Source organism: Microdochium trichocladiopsis, assembly GCF_020744255.1.
Source record: "Microdochium trichocladiopsis strain MPI-CAGE-CH-0230 chromosome Unknown B0I36scaffold_12, whole genome shotgun sequence".
Taxonomy (NCBI): domain Eukaryota; kingdom Fungi; phylum Ascomycota; class Sordariomycetes; order Xylariales; family Microdochiaceae; genus Microdochium; species Microdochium trichocladiopsis.
Genome location: NW_025763555.1, coordinates 1,413,888 through 1,432,567, shown reverse-complemented (window position 1 = coordinate 1,432,567; position 18,680 = coordinate 1,413,888). Strand labels below are relative to the sequence as shown.

The following is an 18,680-nucleotide window of genomic DNA, read 5'->3' as shown; positions in this document are numbered from 1 at the left end:
AATCGCACGGCGTGCACCGGAAGATTTATAATTGTATAAGGGCAGAAGCGCGGCCGCATGAGACGAGCTTGCAATGGTGCCTTGTTTAAAGTAGCAAATGCAGCTTTCAGCTGCCCAAGCCCCAGCATGACATGAGAGACATGGCCGACCAGCCGTCCGCGGCCACAAGCATGTCCATGGTTTCGTTGAACTATCATCTCTTACATACGGTGCGCGCAAGCGTCCTCCACAATGCAGAAACCCCTCCTTGTGCCCGAAGCAGGCTCAATAGATCTCCATCGCAGAAATGCCTGGGCCATGCAGAATTGAAGCTTCACGGTGGCACTGTATGCGTAAGCGCGGAAGTCTCTGCCGCGAACAGCACTAGCGTGCCGCGACATTTCTTGGCTATCATTGATTCGAGAGTGCACCTGTCCATTGTGGAATGTTATTGTCCCCTCGTCTCATAATAGAGCTGTCGGGTCGTCCGATTGGTGCTGGCTAGCTTGAGCTTCACTAGAGAATGCATCCAGTTTCTACCGTCCCAACTTCACAGGGCACGGCAAGGAAATAAACGCCACAGAACTTGTCTTCCTCATCGTGCTTCCGTTCCAGGTCGCCAACAAGGGGCCAATCTCGATGACCAGAGTCCTACTGATTCATTCCCACTGTCCAAAGTTAAATCTTTGGGAATGGTGCCACATTGCCCGAGTAATCTCTCACTCAACGTCCTGGGCGTTCACTGCTGTCCTACGCTCTTTTCGTGCCTAAATTTCCGTTTCTTCCATGGTGGCGATTTAGAGCTTGTTGACGTTGCACAACGCCGGAAGTAGTTGTAAAGCCAGAGCAACTCGCAAGCAGTTTCGACTTGGGCACGGTTGGGCGTCGCGAATGAGGCACTACATATGTACCTAGTTAGGTCATTCTCCGCCATCAACGTCACAGGCCTCCGATCGCCAACCACCCATGCCGGTTTTAGGCATGTCACCGAAAGGTAAGGACGTTTGTAGGCCTCCCATCCCGTGTTTGGTACATGGTGACGCGAAGCAGGCGGGAGCAGAAGCATATAAATCTATGTACCCAGCTTTGAGTGTCCCGTCCATGCAGGCTCATCCATTTCGGATGAAAACGTGGTTACCGAGGTCTGGATCCCTTCGGCACCCAGAATACCCACACGATCACTTCATGACCGTGGCTCGCTATTTTCTCTACTTTTCATCTAATACCCTGTGGTCTCAACCTCTCCAATATACTGCCTGAGTACGCCCTTACTGCTCCACGACGCAGAAATCATAGAGGCTAGCATATACTAACTGATGGTCTAAACAGGCAGCCCGAGTTTTCACGAAGACTTATATCGCCAGTTGTGGTCAAACAGTGAGCACATATCGAAGACAGCCAGCTGCAATACGTCAACATCCACCCAAATATCCTCGCCACGATAATCAATCCCATTAGCCAGCACAGCGACCTCCACTTGTACTCGGTGTTGAGCTCACCAGAGAAGATGGCCCCCGGAACGCTTTCTCCCCAGCTGCCTTCCGCGCCCTACGGACTCGCCACTGGCTCCGCTTCCTCCAAGACCAGCCGCAATGCCAGCGCTGTCTACGGCCAGCATCATGATGAAGAGGACTCATCCGAGACGGTCGAGAGCCGCCAGCGGGCTATGAGCCAGCGGCTTTTCTCTCGCAAGAGCTCAATGCTCAACGTCTCCAACATTTCCAATGTCGTGTATTCGATCAAAAGACGCAGCTCTGAGGAGCCGGGGTCCAATATCTCGGCGCGACTCTTTAGCGCCACGCACGAGTCTCTACTCGAGTGGATCAGCGCCCAGCGCATGACTGATCTGCCTCCAGAGGGCAGCAGCTATGACAAGGTCCTCGCATGGGCTCAGCTTTTCGCCAACCGCCTTCACTCCTTTGAGTATGCCATTCAGGAGTTTGCCGGAGACAGCTATCTCGCTGCCCAGCTTGCTTATGGATACTGTTCACTCCTTCTTGAGGTAAGTGTCTACGAATGCCCGAGTTGAATTCTCACGGTATGACTAACAGAGGTCGGTTCATAGCTCGGAAAGGAGAATGCCCGTGCTCTGATGATCTCTTTTGGATTCTTCTACAGCATGTCCGTTCCGCTTCTAAACCTGCTCGAACGCATTGAACTCTTCAGTGTCTCCCAAGAGATTCGCGAGCAGCTCGTGCTCGCGTTGTCCGATCTGGTGTCCCTGGTCGCAAGCGTGGCTACCTATTTCCACAAAGCCATTGGCGAGACCACCACTTCAGTCTCGGTCAATATCTACTCCACCTTTCCGACCCAGATTAGGACTTTCCTCGAACGATGCGACAAGACGGCCGAGCTGATGTGGCAGCACCAGCTTCTGAAGGAGGGAGTCACAGAGAGCAGAGGTAGGTTCAAGCCCACGCACAAAACGCCACCAGAACTTTACCTGACCTTATCCTTTGCCAGTCTCTCAGATCCGAGCGATCAAGGCGTGGATCGCGCCGAAGGACCAAGTGCTGTCACGCGTTGTCAATTCGACTTCGCAATTGGCCCATGACCGTGAAGAACTGACTTGTCTTTACATCGGGGCCTACCTGACCCGATGTCTGAAGGGTTCGCAGAAGACTATGGCCTTGAGTGGTCCCCCCGGGTCGGGAAAGACGGTACTGGCTTCTGTCATTTTCGACTATCTGCAGCATCCCATTGCTGGTGTGACTTACAGCGCCCTGTTTGTACCAATTAGTAAGCATCATCCTGTCCAGTCCTCTTTGTCTAAATACGAAATACTGACAGGTATCATAGATGGTCGCGTTCCTGGCGAGACGACTCCCCGCGCGGTCGCCAAGTCGTTGTTGTACCAGCTGTTCCAGAAACGCACGGGCAACGTGCAGCTGCTCAACATCTTGACTGAAGCCTTTGAGCGCACCGTCCGGATGACGACCGAGGACGAGTACGATGATATCCTGTGGCAGACCGTTGAGCGTGCCGTGACAGCCAACCTCCCAGGCGCCAAAGACCTTGTCTTCGTCATAGACGGTCTAGGTGAGTGCTCGGCAGGGGAAGAAGCCCTCTTCAAACGTCTTCAGAGTGTCGCGAACACCAAAGGCGCAAGCACTTTGAAGCTCATCACACTGGGTACCAAGCCTCAGCAGGGTGTCCAAAACTTGCAGATCAACGAAGATCTCATCTTCGATGACATTATGGCTGTTGTGCGCAACTACTTTGAGACATCGAAGCTGTACATCTCGATGAGCGAGATGGAGCGCGAGGCGCTTGTGGCAGGGATTGCCACGGCCTCCAAGGGTTCTTTCGTCTGGGCGAAGCAGGCCTGCAAGCAGCTCCGCCGCGAGACCACGGTCAAGGAGCTCTTCTCTAGCCTGGAGAAGATTGGCAACTGCAGCATCGCCGAGTTCGTGCACCGGACTCTTACCGCGCCAGAGGTCACTTACCAGACTCGTCTGCTGCTGACCTGGCTTGTCACTTCAGAGCGGCCCCTGAGCACCAACGAGTTGGCCACTCTAGCATCCATCAACGTGGATAAACAGAGCATTGACCATGACCACAAGATCGACGTCATGAGCACCCTGTGGCCTGTGAACTCGCTCGTGTTCATGCAAGATGGGCTGACTTACCTGCGTCACGATGTTGTTCGCAAGGCCGCTACAGAGTGTCTCAACGAGACGAAAGGGTCCATCAAGGACCGCCACGGCGACTTGGCCACACGTCTGCTCATCTACATCAACTCGACTGTAACTGATCCGCGCGAGCCCACATTGACAGTTCTGGACAGCCACTCAGTGCAGCAGCTCACGAGCAGACACACTCTGCTCGAGTTTGCCATCAGTTACTGGCCGCTACACCTTCGCAAGAGCTTTGCCTTCTTGAAGCCCGACACCAGCGAGTCCGAGGCTGCCAAGCTCGTGTCCAAGGTCGTTCCCAAAAACCTCACTGTCTACCTGTTGCAGGCGGCGCTCTGGCAGCACCAGCCTCTCCCGGATCAGCTCAAGTACCACACGATGATGACCAGCATCACCCGCCAGCTGCTCACAACAAAGAGCACCACCACGCTACAGTCCATCATCTTCTTGGCACAGATCTATCGCCGGATCGAATTTACTCCAGATGCCACCACCCTCTTCTATGAGGCGACAACAGTGTCCAACTCCCTGCTGACAAGCAAGAGTCCCATCACGATGGAGCTCGCCAAGATCTTCACCGAGCTGACCAGCACGCGGGTGACTACGTCAAAGACGGACATTATCATGACCCATCGCGAGCAGGTCCTTCTGATCTTGACCGAGTGCTACAAGATACAGTATGGTCAGAAGTCCGAGTATGTCCTGACGACGCTGAAGCTGTTGGTCGAGCACTACCGCACAGTAAAGGACGAGACCAAGGCTCAGCAGATGATCACCAAGGTCCATCAGCACCACTACCGAGTTTGGTGGCGAGACCACGACCACAACCACGGCAAGCGGTGATAAGAATGATACCCTTGATGGAGATCTACACGTCCACCTCCACGGCCGTAAAGACACGCAGGGTGGTCACGCGGCATCACGCTACCCTCCAAGCTACCGGCCGCTACCCTCCCTAAGCGTGAAAGAACATTTAACGATGTCCGCTGCGGTTGTGGTGTCAAACTCAACAGGTATGCTGCTCGCGAGGCCAAGGATTCATTTGTCAAGGTTACAGATGACTTTCCTGAACTTGCCAAGTGAAATAGGGCCGGACAGTGTCAGGGTCCAAAAGATGTGGCTTATCCGCTAGGACGTGGGGCCAGTAGAACCCAGAATATTGAGCTCCGCAGGGAACGGACTTGCTACGAAGCCTTGCATGGACAAGGTATTTGATGTGGGCTTGAAGCCATAGATAACACAAAGGCTGCCGGTCTGCGGATGCTCCCACCGATGTCTGTCCCCACACCGGGGACGGACGCTTTCACCGAGATACGGGCGCACATGCCGCTTCCTTTCTAGCGGACTAGAGTCATGTCCACTTTGCTCACAAGCAAGACGTCCTAAAAGCAAAGCAAGTGCATGAAATGCAAGTAACCATCCGCCATCCTTTCGCCGCTGCTGGTGACTGCGGACCCCTTGGTGTCTGTGGGGGCTAGAGAACCCTTGCCGTATCAGCAAGTTGCTTCGCAAACGCTGCGGTTAAGTCCTTGGAATTTAAGAGCGTTAGCATAAAGTTCCGCATCAACACTGATCGACATGCATCCGTGAATGCACTTTGTATACAAATATATTCACTTTATATCAAGTGTTACGATGGCTCAGGAAATTTATCTGGTGGATTCCATTCCCTTTTGTCTCAATCACGACGGGAGACCTGGTCTTGAACAACGGCAGCCTCGTCACCAATAACGGCCCGGCAGTCTGGACACGTGTTAGATTCCTTAAGCCACGGAACGACACACTCCTCGTGGAACCCGTGTTTGCATGACAGGAAAACCTTGTGCATCTCGCCGATCTTCACGTCATATTGACAGATTGCGCACGTAAGCTCATGCTGTGAACCCAGGGTCTCCTCGTCGAGCGACTTTCTCGGAAGCGACTCTATCGCTTCTGCAATGGATTGCAGGCTCAATTCTCCGATGTTCCTCGTAAGCTGTTCCAGGGCCGAGAGCGTGTCGAAGTTGGGTGTCAGGTTCGATAAGCTAGCCAATAGTCTCTCAAACCCTTCCTTAAATCTTGCGTTCTCTGATAGAGGGCTGAGACGGGCATTCCAAGACCCTCGCTGAGCCTCGGCATCACCTCCAGCCGAAGAGCCCGGCTCCTGTGCGTTGCCACCACGTCCTGCGACAGCGTCACCAGGACTCGTTCTCAGCGGATGTTCACCGAAAGGTGGTGGAGGGAAGCCATCGGGGCCGCGGAAAACGTTGCGCCGGCCATATACCCCAGTCTGGTAGTCGTCTGTATCGGCCTCGCCAGAATCTGATTCGTGACCGGGCCGAGCGTCGTTAATGGAGCGGGGATCGTTCTGCGGATCGACCTATACATAGGAGTACGATTTAGTCATGGCTCTGACGCGTAATGATGCTCGCCTAGCTCTTCTCCAAATCCATATATAATCTCCGTCGCATCCCTATGGCCAGAAGTGGCGTCCGGGTGCACCCGGTTACCGAGTCGTGACGGCATCTTGCGATACTTGGCTAAGGATGATGGCTTCCTTCTGAAGATGTACGACGTGATACCCTGCGTAAGTCGTATCAGCAATACAGGCAGCGAGTCCTGTAACGAGACGCTAGGGCATGAACCTGATGACTTTACTCTGTCAGAAAGTAGTTGACTGGGTATGGACACTCCAGGGTTGTTGCAAAGTTGTCGAATGGCTCTTTGGTATCCAACAACGAGGAAAATTGCAGGGAATTTGTGGGAAAGTGTCGAACTTTGTTAATGTGCCCAAGATAGGGAGAATATGCGATCTGCGGAGCATGGAACGCCCTTTTATACGTAACACTTGTAACTAAAGAACTTGAGAGTCGTCTTCGAGCAACCTCGCTGTGCAGTCTCGTCAAACCGATGGGAGCTGACACCAAAAAGCCACAATATGGTCAGCCAATCACATCCCTAAGCGGGAACCCTCTGCGACCTCTATCGGCTATTATGCAGGCATTGCATGAGTGGGAGTGGATCGGCTAGAATCAGCCAATTAAACCGATAAGCGGGACTATGTGGGGACCACATTGTCTCTTCTGTCATCCCAGCTTGTCGGGAACCTCGAATTGGGTGGTGGTCATGATCTACAGGGGTCCCGCGATTTTGCGGATCCCGATTCTGCGGATTTCCTCGATTCTGCGGATCGTGCCACTGTTTCTTTCAAAACACCACCTAGATCTGCTATTTGACGCGATTTCACGAATTCGCAAGCGATGAAGCCATCGCCACCGCAAAAATCCACAAAACCGAGTGTTCCTGGGCCCGATTAGCCCCCCAAAAAAACCCTCGAAATGCCACCTCCGAAGGCGCCGCGAAGGCGCCGCGAAGGCGCATTACGACTGCGTAGAAGCTCGCCCTCCGAGAGCGCCGCCGCGCAGTCGACCCGCCCCGTTGTTATCAGCACCTCGGTCTAACAGGAGCCGCGCCAGCTTCCTGCTGTTGTTCCAGGCAGCCCAGTGCAGTATTCTTCGACCGTGATAGTCCTCCGCGTTGATATTGGCCGCTTTGGTAGCGAGATAAGTAGCACTGTCATTCAGCCAGTATTTTCCCACAAGAAGCAGAGGCGTCCACCGATGAACCTTTGCTTCGATGTCGGCACCGTTCTCGAGCAGCAGCTTCACCAATTCCAAACCTCCCTCGCTGCAGGCTGCGTAATGCAGCGCCGTCCATCCGTTGCGGTTGGACTTGTTGACAATCGTACCGTTTTGTAAAAGCAGCTGCACGATGTCCGTATGACACAAGCTTGCGGCCAGGGTCAGAGCAGTTGAGCCTCCGACATCGTCCTCGGCGTCGACATCCGTTCCACTCTCCAAGAGCGCGAGCACCATTTCGACGTTTCCGGTATTGGCAGCGTACCGTAGACAGCTGACCACGGTGCTCCCAGCCGACTTCTCCTGGGCTTTCTCGTCCCACATAGCCTGTACCGCGTCGCCTTGTAGCAGCTCTGTCATCTGCGCAACAATCTTGGGCCCGTCCTCCGTCCTGTCCACGAACAAGCTCGCCATCGTGTCATGCTTCCGGAGGACCGCAGCGTGAAGTGGCGTCCACCCGTCCACGTCCTCGACGTCCACTCGGGCAGCTTTCGCCAGCAACAGTCGCACAATTCCTTCCAGCCCCTGCAGCGACGCGACATGGAGGGGCGTGAGGCTATTCTCGTCTGCCGCATTGACGTCGGCGCCGGCCTCGATGAGCACTTTGGCAACCTCCTCCTATCCTTCTTGCACCGCCCGATGGAGCGCCGTTCTGCCCTCATTATTCTTGGCGTTGACGCGAGCCCCCTTCTCCAGGAGCAGCCGTGTCATTGGCACGTGCGCAATGGCCCAGTGAAGAGGAGCGTTTTGGTACGCGTCTAGACCGTTGACGTCGGCGCCCCTCTGGAGGAAGACGCGCACTGCCTCTATGTAGCCCAGGGGCACCGAGAATGTCAGCGGAGTGCTACCTTCGTTGTCCCTTCCGTCAATCTCGGCTTTCTCGCTGCTGCCGTCATCCAGAAGCATCCGGATGATATCAACGCATCCGGTCCCTGCGGCGAGGATGAGGGCTCGGTTCCCGCGCGCTCCGGGCCAAAAGTGTGGTTGAGAAGGATGCGGGCCAGCTCGGCGTATCCACCTATGGTATCCCAGTGGAGAGCTGTCCGTCCAGAGGAATCCTCTTCAGTGCAGTGAATGGTGTTGGGTGAGTGTCTCTGGTGATAGGACAAAGTTGCCCCTTTCGATGCCTGAGCCGCGACCTCGAGCAGCCGCTCGATAGGAGGGAGACTCTGCGGGAGGAGGGCCCTGAACCTGTCTGACCTGGATCCACTGTGTCGGCGTCCTAGAAACATTCTCTCGTTCGTATTAACTTCGTTCAGGATGTCGTCGATGGTGTTGACGCTGTTCAACGTCGCGAGCCGAACGCCTGCGGTCTTCTCATACTGATCGATAGCGCCTTTCCAGATTTTCGATGTCTCAATTACTCCAGCCGTTATAACAGGGCCGACGAGCCCCGGGGTGCAGGCCATCTTCGTAGACCGAGATCGGTTCGTCATGTGCGGTAGGCCGCTTATCCATAGTGTTCGGTGTTGATTTTGTCCAAAGGAGAAACTCCTGGCAGACCCCAAGCGCGTACGCCGCCAGTCGAGATTGGCCCCGCATCCCCCGACCTCTTGAACGGAAGCGTACGCGCCCAGTGATATGTCCGGGTCACCGCGACGGAAAGCATGGCCGAACCGTTTGCAGGTAAACCTTTCACGTCCTCACCAGCCACCCAGGCTGCATTTTCGAATTACCTCGAGACTCACCCAAACAAGCGCCGAGTGACTCGACTCGAACGAGAGGAGCTAATCGGATGGCTCACCAATCACCACGCCCCGCTTTCGTCGCAGAAGGAGTTCAGCCGTCGAAAGGATGTGCGGAAGACTTTCACTTGGGATCAAGATGGCCAGATGCTTGCGGCGGTTTCGAAGAACGGTGGTGAAAAGCGGACAGTCATCACCGAGGATTGCATTATCGAGGTAGTAGAACTCGTGCATACCACAAACGGCCATGCAGGATGGGACGCCACATGGAGGGATGTTAATCACTCCTACTACGGCATCATGCGAGCCGACGTGATCTTCCTGCTTAAACGGTGCGACATTTGCGTATCGAATCCTCGCAAGCGTCCAAAGGGATCTAACTCGACAAAAGCTAGCCCAGACCGCGCTGGTCTAGAGGCTTATGAGCGCCAGAATGACAAGGACCTCCTGAGTCTGGTACATCATGAGGACAGCTTTATGATCGAGGCCTTGGATATGGCGATGCCGTACGAACGGGTGGCGAAGAAGATAGTCGGGGGGTTTCGATGGGGATTGCGCTGCAGGAGCGGATCTGAACTCGGCGAGGATATTTTGGCTTCTGCGTTCTCTGAGATATCAAATCGAAATACTGGACCCGTTTGAGTCCTCATTGTGCTGCTCCATCTCTTCTCGCGCGCCCTCCATCTGCTCTTTGAGCCACTTGGCAAGACTGGAGTGCTCCAAGGGGGTCGTTCCGAATTCTTGGATTTCCACCCTCTTCAATCCTTGCAATGTACAAAGGCACTGGGTGCCTGCATCATCCTTGAAGGCATCGAATCCTATCTCCTGTATCAGGTCACTGTCAAATTGAAGAGACAAGTGCCGCAGTCGTTTGCACTGTTTCAACAACTGGATACAAGTCGACGTGCTGCGGGAGGGAAGCCTCCTGGGAAGCTGTTCGAGCCCCTGGTCTGAAGATATAACCCAATTGTTGGTAGGCTCCAAAATGCTTTCCCAAACTAAGTGCAGCGTTTCGATGTTCTCGCGTCCGATTTGACCAGCTGCAATGAGGAACTTGATAGCGCTTTCGAGGTTATGTAGGCAAAACGTGGTGCGGCGATAGGCGAAGGGCAGCGCTTCTCTGTGTATCTGCTTGTTGACCCGAAGAACCGATGACGCTTTGCTCAATGGGTAGTAGAAGCCGCTGGGGTCCCCTATACCCCGAGGGAAGTCAATGTGTTCGAAATCTCCGTTATCATGTATGTGCATACCATGAAGCTGTGTCGGCACAATAGCCCGACGACCTTCCGATGATTACATTGTCAAACTGTGACTGTTGTAAAGATCCAATCGTCGCCTGGCGATCTCGAAGGGACTCTCGCAATCACATATTCTCACTACATCAGCACTGCTGACACTACACTGAGAGCTCAAATGATTGCCCGGTGAAAGGACTACAGGGTAGCAGTTAATGATATAATCCGCCGTTTTTGCCCGACATGTGATTGTGCCTCTCTTCGCGGACGTGGCTCATAATACTAGTACTCCAAGCAGGCCGAACATGTGAACCATAATGGACAACCAAATGATGTCACGCCTGGGCAATGACAGGGGAGCATGATGCCACAGCCGAGAGCCAGCCCTTGCTGCTGGTTGCAGTGGCTTAGTGCCAGGCCTTCTGCATTACGCTGAGCCCAGACGCGTGTAGTGTCAAAGCATCTTGGCAGCGTGTGAAACCCTGAGGAAATGCGGGCGGTCTGGCAATGCGGGACAAGTCGTAGTACACTGAGGGGCCAGCGCGGACCCGAGCATCCTCGTTATCTAGACTCTCTGCCGCAAGCCAGATGTGGATATGGGCAGTGGGCGACCTGTCCCCAAGGCCTTTTCATGTCAGAGATTATGGCATGGTCCAGCATGATCCTGGGAAGGCACCGCTGTGATACATCCTGGAGGGACAGCTTCCTGTTCAGTGCGCTCTCGTGCGACTTGCCTGCAAACGATCCCGGGAGGGTCTGATTTTGTCGAGCCAGGATAGCACACGCAGATAGCCTGAAGCCACCGAAGTCTTGCCCAGCCTGCTGCTTCATTTGGCTTAAATATCTGTCTAAATACCCTTAAGTCCTTGTAACGAACAGCTCCTTAATTAATATACAATTATCGATTGATGAAACATGGGCCTTGGCGCTGAATCTATGAAGCAAGTGTGACGACTTGATGGTGGAAAAACAAGTGCGACAAAAATTCCTCCAAGTGTCCTGGGCAACGAGACTTGTGCAGGACAAATAGGCCGTTTCCGACAAACGACTGAACGACATGTCATGGAACCTCATTGCCATCATACACGAGATGCTGTCGATTGGTGCCCTGACTCGCCCGTGGGGGTGTCAAGCAAACTGAACGTGGTGAACGACTCGTTGACGGCAAGCCAATTTTGGCCCTCCGCGAGACGAGCTGCTATCCACAAGATCCGCTCGCGTCTCTCATCAGTCATCGAAGCGACTTCAAAATACTTTTCATCATCGTCGATCTTGTCGTCCGAGAAGAAGTCATCTGGGTAATAGTTGCTTGTCCACGTCAGCCCCTTCATGGCGAAATCTTCGGGAAGGGGGCGTGGAGTTGCCCTGCCGGCAGGCAAAGGGAACTCCTTGCTCTGGAGGCGCTCGTGGGTGCGGTATGAGAGAAGCATCGAATTGAGCCGCTCACAGACCCGTTCCCAAGGGAACAATCTTCCGACCGTACCAATAACGTTGTTGTACTGAGCCACATGATAAAGAAACACCAGGGACACGTGGAAGAACGGAAAGACGCTGTCGTCCCCACACCGCTTCAGAACAACGTCTGCCGTTCCATTTGCCAATCGTAGAGCATCCTACACGTCTGGGTCCGATGCAGTGTCGTTAGGCGTGGCTTCCTGTTTGAGCTTTTGTGCTTCGGCGGGTTCAGCCTTTTGCTGAAAAGCTTTCACAAGGAAATTGTCCTCCTTCCCGTAGCCCATGATGGCACAGCTGTTGGCCACAGCCGTGTAATAGCCAGACTCCATCCAGCGCCTGCCGATTTTGGTGATGTGGTTGTCCAGCGCAGCAAGGAACCGATTCGTTGAAGACTCGAGCTCCCCCCGAGATTGTCCAGTAAACAAGATCCCATGACACTTGACGTACTCCGCTTCGATCGACGCGAACTTGAGAGCCTTGCTTGCTCTTAGACTTACTGTCAAGTGTCCAGTAGCGCCTCTTGACACCCTCCCAGTCACCCTTGCCCTCGTCGCCGAGCCTCTTCATATCAACGTCAAGCTCCTGCCACTCCACGTCCAAGCCCGCATCGCTCAGATGCATCTCGGCGACCCGCGTATACACGTCGTAGCAAATCTTGCGATCCGCACCGAGTCCGTTGACAAGAGTCTCGTGAATGTGGAAGGTGACAAGGGCGGCATCTGTTCCAACAAGGAACTCGATAGTGGGACCGGTGAGGCTTAAATCTATTATTAGCTCGAATGATCGGCTTCAAGGAGAAGGATGGTCCTGTAAATTACTAACTCAAATCGACCTTTGTAGTCTTTTGACTGCCTTGTTATGCCTCGTTTTCTCTTTTTGTATGTATCTAGTGTGGTAGTGATCAGTTGTTAGGTTGAACAGGAAATAACGCACTAGTGTAGGTTGCTGGAACCCCCCCCCCCCCCCCCCCCCCGGGCCCCCCGGGCGACGTTGACGACGAGGACGATGATGATGACTCTGACTCTGACGATAGCGAAATTGAGTACGATGACGACAACTACTCCAGCGTCATACCCTCGACTCTAGTCCCTCGACTTACACGAATCGTGATTTCTGCGAGCTAGCACCTTCTAAACTTCTGCAAAAGCATGAAGGGCACGGCAAGGAGAGAAAGGCAAGGAGAGCAAGGGTAAGGCTAGCAAGGGCAAGGAGCGCAAGAGCAAAGAGTCCAAAGGCAATGACAGCAAGCGCAGCAGGTAGATCCCTGTTCACAGCTCCTCAAGCAGACCTAGAAACATATAAATGAGGGCCTGTTACCGCCTACAGGCTGACAAGACCATGAATCTGTAAGCCAGCCGATATTGTGTAGACTGCGCTCAGCAAACTTGCTTGCAACTTCATTTTCCTACTTCCATGCATAAGAATTCGAGCCATCATTCGTGCGAGTGATCAAGTGATTTCGCGCAAGTTCAGGGCAATGGCACTCCGATTTTCGTGCCGGCGGTTTGATACGCTGCTCTGCCGAAGCTGCGCGAGGGAGTGAAAGCCGAGCATGCTACCGGAACGCTCTCAGCTCTCGTACGGCACGAGGAGTTCTTCTACATTGTTTTACTTCTGAGAAGTGGCCCTCCTCCTTGTCAATCTCACCGCTGACTTCTGACTGAGCGTTGGTCGCTTCAGTCTAGTACCGGGAGCTGCGGCTGACTCTGCGGACTTCCCTGGCATTGGCCTCGGGGCGGACTTGATAGACGGCTGGTGGCGCACGAGGACTTCTGCCGCGAGACGGCACCCGTTCCGGCCCCGTCTGTCGTGCGTAGTATACATCGCGGATTTCTGTGGGCCGCCGTGGACTCCGGTGGGAGTGTCGCGACCGCGAGCGATGCGTCTCGTGGTGATACGGGTAACTGTAACGACGTGTTCGACTGGTCTTCTCGTGGCTGGGCTCGTAGGTTGTACCCCAGGTTTCCGGCCGTTCCCAGTTGAGACAGGAGCGGATGATCCACAATAGAAGGAGGAAGCCGACGATGGAGCCGATGACTATGCCCGCGATGGCACCGCCTGACAAAGTGGAACTGTCATTAGTGACGACTGTGCCAGTGGTCACCACTGTCGTGGTGGCCTGGCGGGCCAGGACCACCTTTGTGGCAGCCTGGATTGTGGTTGTTGTTGGCTCGACCAGGCGCTCAACAATGAGGTCGTGGAGGGCGCCGGGATACTGTAATGGCGCCATGCTGACTTGTGCTCGGTTGCGTAAATGTTGCGAATAGTAGTCGGAGCTCTCCAGAGCACGTCGTGGCGAATTCACGAGGGGCCAGAGGACCTAGTCACGGATGAGCGGGCGACGTAGAGCAGTGGATTTTGTGGGCAGTGCCAGAGACAATAGAAGTCCATAGAGCATTCCCCCCTCCATGACGACGGGAGCCACGGGCCAACTCTATTTCTACTGTGCCTTGAACTGCGGTGTTGTACTGGCTGCAGTGCTGGTTCGAGGTGTGCGAACGAGGACGACATGGCGTGTGGATGCCATGTGCGTGAGGGCACTAGCGATGGCGCCAGGCTTGATGGGTTAGGGCGGACTAGGCCTAAGGAGGAAAGAAGGAGGGCACAATTGGCATTGTCTCGTCACAACGACGTGCAGGAAACCGGGTACTCAAACGACGAAGCCAACCAACCTGAGTATGCGCAGTTGGGGTGGTGCGCTGGTACGCACCGTTGGGGCACCAACTCTGGCGCTGACCATGGGAAAGTGGGCCCCAGTGCCGCCCACTCCTGACTGCTGGGGCTGCGTTTGGCTAGAAGCGGCGATGGTGGCCAGTGGCCACTTGGGCACTTCGAGCCAGACCCGACAAGGTTCCTATTGTGCTACAACTACTATCGCCCACGAGCGCTTCACGAGCCCGTCACGACCTTTTGCATCAACGCCAACCAGCACCACTCTGGGCGCCACCTCTACGCAGTCACCAAGCCGTCGATTTCACTCCAGCGTTCACGATGTGGATTGTCAACTGGTGTAAGCACTCCCGCTGCCGCCGCACATACACCCTCCTCGGACGATCGCCGCCAGACGCTGACCTTCTGTCTGACCCTTTCACAGTCTGGGACGTTCTGTCCAGTCTTGGACTCATGAACAAGCATGCGAAGCTGCTGTTCCTCGGCCTTGACAACGCCGGCAAGACCACACTGCTGCACATGCTGAAGGCAGGTCCCCTCCCCCCTTCGACCCTGCGCTGCTCTCCCCACCGCCGACCGCTTCCGACAGCCTCTTCATCCCGCCATCGCATCGCAATACGCCATGCTAATAGAATAATCAACATATAGAACGACAGAGTCGCCATCCTGCAGCCCACTCTGCACCCTAGTAAGTCCACTACGGTCCCGCGATCTTGAGGTCAAACCTCAAGGTCACTCAGCACGTGGCCAGCTGCTTACCATGAACCCAGCATCTGAGGAGCTTGCCATTGGCAATGTCCGCTTCACCACCTTCGACTTGGGTGGTCACCAGCAAGGTATGTTGTCGACGGTCCCCCCGGCCCCTGTACCCCCCGCCCTTTGTGCTTGGATGCGCCATGCAGCTAACGATACACGCTTCTACACAGCCCGCCGCCTGTGGAAGGACTACTTCCCTGAGGTCAACGGCATCGTCTTCCTCGTCGATGCCAAGGACCACGAGCGCTTTGTCGAATCCAAGGCTGAGCTCGACGCTCTCCTCGCGATGGAGGAGCTTTCCAAGGTGCCCTTCGTCATCCTCGGCAACAAGATTGACCACCCCGATGCCGTCTCCGAGGACGAGCTCCGCCACCAGCTCGGCATGTACCAGACTACGGGCAAGGGCAAGGTCCCCTTGGAGGGAATCAGGCCCATCGAGGTCTTTATGTGCTCTGTCGTCATGAGACAGGGATACGGTGACGGTATCCGCTGGCTCTCGCAGTACGTCTAGGGGACCTGCCTCTGGGCGAGCTGTCGAAGCAACGACCACGTACAGCAGGACGCGAGGGGGGGAGAGGAGGACGGGGAAGCGGCCACTCAAGGAAACGCGAGGTCGATATAATGAGAGACGTGAAGCCAAACGACATAGCGACGTTGATCGTCTCGCAGTGAGGATTTGTACTTTTGTTCATGGAGTCACGGGTAGAGGATACTGATTCAATACAAGCTCCCTGTTATACGCTCATGGAGAGTCTGCCTATTTTGATCGAGACGACCTTTGGTCGTTGTTGCAAGCTACCAAATGTGTCTGAAACATCCATTCGTGATATCTATCGGTTTGGGATGTCTAGAGTTCGTCACGTGTGAGTTCATTCTCGAAGATGAAGCTGCCAGGAATGGGATCTCTTCCAGCCGGCCTATCTTGTCCACTGCCACAACTACTCAATCGACAGTGATGTGCCGCGTTCATCCTATCGGCGAAGCTGGACCATGACTCTGGCTACTTGTTCTGCTGGTGATCCTGCAGAAGTTCGAGTCGAGTCTCGTTTCCCCCCCGCCCCCTTGTGATATCAATTAGTGGTCTCTGGCCACTATAGCTCGGCAATATTCAAGACTGGATTGACGTCTGCTATTCACTGTCTTGAGCTCCTTGGCGGCATCCAACAAGGCTCTGATGATCCCACGAAATTCAACAACTTCAGTTGGTTGAGGGATGTCTGACCCTTGTGGCCCAATGGTGACTGTGCAGTTAGTTGCACAGGAGGACCTCGGGAGGGGCCTCTCTTTCAGCCAGGTGTGCGGGCCACTTCTGGAGGGCCCACCCGCGTGCTGGGGGGCGCAACGTCATTCCACTGCTTGGCCAGCCAGCCCGAACCACTTGCATCGCCTTAGGAGCGTCCGTAGTAGGGTCATGCGGTTTGCGAGGTGTGGTTTAGGGCGGTGCTCCAAACCTTCTGCAATCACCACGTCCTCGTACTCCCAAGGCAGCTGCTAGAAGGTTCCCAGAAGCAGCCGGACTGGTTGTTTACAATACTCGACGACAACAACGCCACAGCCACGCTCTACCGCCGTCGCAATCGGTTGGTCTTGGAGCTCAACCACTCGCCGCTGATTCCATCATCACATGTCGTGGTAGCTTACTGGGACAACACCACAGCCCTGACCACCACGAGCGAGACCGCATAGACAGCCGTGTAACACGAATCGCGAGCGACCTGTATATTGAACGACTCGTTCCTGCATCCTCGGTATCTCAGAGGTCAAGTCTTCACACCTCTCTAGACTCACCTTGCGCGACAAGCGCAACCACTCAGCACCACTCATATTCGACCACAACATGAACTATACACGCTTTCAATAACAATGGCAGACGAAAAAGGTCACTCGAGCCTGCCGTTTCTCGGCGCCAGCCGAAAGAACAACTACGGCTTCAAGCAGGCCGACTTCGACTATACACAGCTCCCTGACTGGGACACCAACTTTCTACCCGAGGAAGATGTCGCGGCTTTCGCGCAGGCCCTGAGCCCCCCCGATCTTGCCCACCTCGCCTCCCCAGACGACGACTCCTCAATCCGTAGCCCCCGCAGTCCCAGTCTACCGACAGCTTCGAGCTTTGACGGGGTCACCAGGCGAGCAACCTCGGTCGCCTCGGTCGACTTTGGCCAACAATCCCCATCGACAGAGAACCACCCCGCCACCCGCCGGGACAGCAATGCCGACAGCTTGTTCATCACAGCCCAAAACGACTGGGCGCCCGTCAATCAGAAGGTGCCGCGGCGGCGCAAGCGTAGGCGGCCCGGGATCGGCGGGCGGACGGTGGACGAGACACGCGAGGGCTACCTCTACAGCCTGCTAAAGTAGCCGTTCCTGCTAGTTGTAATCTTAAATGCGGTGTTGGGGTGGTTGGGACCGCTACTCACGTGACTTTAGGCACGGCTGTGGAAAAATTTCCACGCCCGTGGAAAAGCTTCCACGCTCGTGGAAAACTTCCCCAGCGCCCCGCATTTCGCGAACCCCCTTTTGGCCAAAGCGACGTCTCTCAATCATCTTTGCGTCTTCATTCTCCGTGTTATCACTGCCTATGGAGGCTATGAAGTATTTTGCCCTGGGCCGGGCTAAGATCGACTATAAAAGTGACGGCGCCCCTCCATGCGGTTGGACATTTCCTTCATTCGAAGATTTAGAACGGATCGTGTCAGTGTTTGCCAGCCGACATGTATACAAGGCCAGAACGAAGGAGAAGAGGGAGAGGACCCGATTCTATGTCTGCGGATATAAACAATGTCCCGTTGCGTGGTCGACAAGTTTCCTCCGCTCTTAGATTCGCTTGAGGTGGTCCGCATACAATATTCAACCACGATCAGCCACAACCACCAGCTTACCGCTCGTCCGGAGCCAAAACCCCTTCCAGTCGATATGATCTGGCTCGGAGTCCCATTTGGCCCCCTGGTTGAGGAGGGTCGATCTGACTCCGCTATACCATTAGGTGTTCCGATGTCTCAGGAGGGGAAGAGGCTAAAGTCGTCTGCTCTCGATCTAGTAAATGTCGAGCCGCATTTCAAACACCAAGAACATGACGATGACGAGACCGTATGGGTCTATGAGCCGTTGATCATGGCGATCTCGGCAACCATCAAGAACCCATGCCTTACGATGTCGGCGACTTTAACATGGAGTGCAGACTTGTTCCGAGACCTTCGCGAACAGCTTGCCGATGCCACATCTGAGAGGAAGAAGCTCGTTCTTCTCGGATGCATGTCAACGCCCATCCTGGTGCCGGAAGGGCCCTCTTTCGATGAATATTGCGAATATATGAAACTGTTTATGGACAACAATGCTTTTATTAAAGCATATCCTACCACGGAGGAGGCAACATTCCAGGCAAGCAAAGTTGGCGATCTTAGAATCCTCGACGAGTGGGCCGCAAAATTCGACGGCCAAGGAATGAGCTGGCTCGCATACCGACCCATAACGTGCGATGGTGGGCTATCGGCGACGTGTAACCTGCCACCCTCTCATGGTGGCCGCATGGTTATCAAGCCGGCACATAGCAGCAGTGGAGAGGGAGTCAAGCTTGTTAAAGTCAGCAATCGCAAGGGACTGAAGTGCCGAATCCCCGGGAACAAATGGGATGCCGATATTCAGCCC

General features: G+C 54.7%; 7 protein-coding genes across 7 annotated transcripts; 4 read left to right on the top strand and 3 right to left on the bottom strand.

Moving 5' to 3' along the window:
- Positions 1 to 1,486: 1,486 nt before the first annotated feature.
- B0I36DRAFT_368976 (uncharacterized protein) lies at positions 1,487 to 4,457 on the top strand (the record flags this gene model as incomplete). Its single annotated transcript, XM_046159700.1, has 4 exons — positions 1,487 to 1,981; positions 2,045 to 2,381; positions 2,443 to 2,718; positions 2,779 to 4,457. The coding sequence occupies 4 exons, from the start codon at positions 1,487 to 1,489 to the stop codon at positions 4,455 to 4,457; spliced, it is 2,787 nt and encodes a 928-aa protein (XP_046006066.1).
- An 835-nt stretch (positions 4,458 to 5,292) lies between these two features.
- On the bottom strand, positions 5,293 to 8,137 carry B0I36DRAFT_368975 (ankyrin repeat-containing domain protein; the record flags this gene model as incomplete). The annotated part of the gene is made up of 3 exons (XM_046159699.1): positions 5,293 to 5,973; positions 7,220 to 7,849; positions 7,910 to 8,137. 3 exons carry the CDS (start codon positions 8,135 to 8,137, stop codon positions 5,293 to 5,295), a joined length of 1,539 nt encoding a protein of 512 aa, XP_046006065.1.
- A 701-nt stretch (positions 8,138 to 8,838) lies between these two features.
- Positions 8,839 to 9,561, top strand: B0I36DRAFT_389017 (uncharacterized protein; the record flags this gene model as incomplete). Its single annotated transcript, XM_046161287.1, has 1 exon — positions 8,839 to 9,561. One exon carries the CDS (start codon positions 8,839 to 8,841, stop codon positions 9,556 to 9,558), a length of 720 nt encoding a protein of 239 aa, XP_046006064.1.
- B0I36DRAFT_254373 (uncharacterized protein) lies at positions 9,532 to 10,164 on the bottom strand (the record flags this gene model as incomplete). Its single annotated transcript, XM_046150815.1, has 1 exon — positions 9,532 to 10,164. One exon carries the CDS (start codon positions 10,162 to 10,164, stop codon positions 9,532 to 9,534), a length of 633 nt encoding a protein of 210 aa, XP_046006063.1.
- A 1,066-nt stretch (positions 10,165 to 11,230) lies between these two features.
- Positions 11,231 to 11,740, bottom strand: B0I36DRAFT_254618 (uncharacterized protein; the record flags this gene model as incomplete). The annotated part of the gene is made up of 1 exon (XM_046150829.1): positions 11,231 to 11,740. A coding segment is annotated over one exon (510 nt), but the record flags the coding sequence as incomplete, so codon positions are not given.
- A 2,742-nt stretch (positions 11,741 to 14,482) lies between these two features.
- Positions 14,483 to 15,796, top strand: B0I36DRAFT_337679 (ADP-ribosylation factor family-domain-containing protein). Its single transcript, XM_046155691.1, has 5 exons — positions 14,483 to 14,616; positions 14,701 to 14,804; positions 14,925 to 14,964; positions 15,047 to 15,112; positions 15,203 to 15,796. The coding sequence occupies exons 1-5, from the start codon at positions 14,598 to 14,600 to the stop codon at positions 15,541 to 15,543; spliced, it is 570 nt and encodes a 189-aa protein (XP_046006061.1). The 5' UTR covers positions 14,483 to 14,597; the 3' UTR covers positions 15,544 to 15,796.
- A 1,099-nt stretch (positions 15,797 to 16,895) lies between these two features.
- On the top strand, positions 16,896 to 17,393 carry B0I36DRAFT_368971 (uncharacterized protein; the record flags this gene model as incomplete). Its single annotated transcript, XM_046159698.1, has 1 exon — positions 16,896 to 17,393. The coding sequence occupies one exon, from the start codon at positions 16,896 to 16,898 to the stop codon at positions 17,391 to 17,393; it is 498 nt and encodes a 165-aa protein (XP_046006060.1).
- Between the last annotated feature and the right edge of the window lie 1,287 nt (positions 17,394 to 18,680).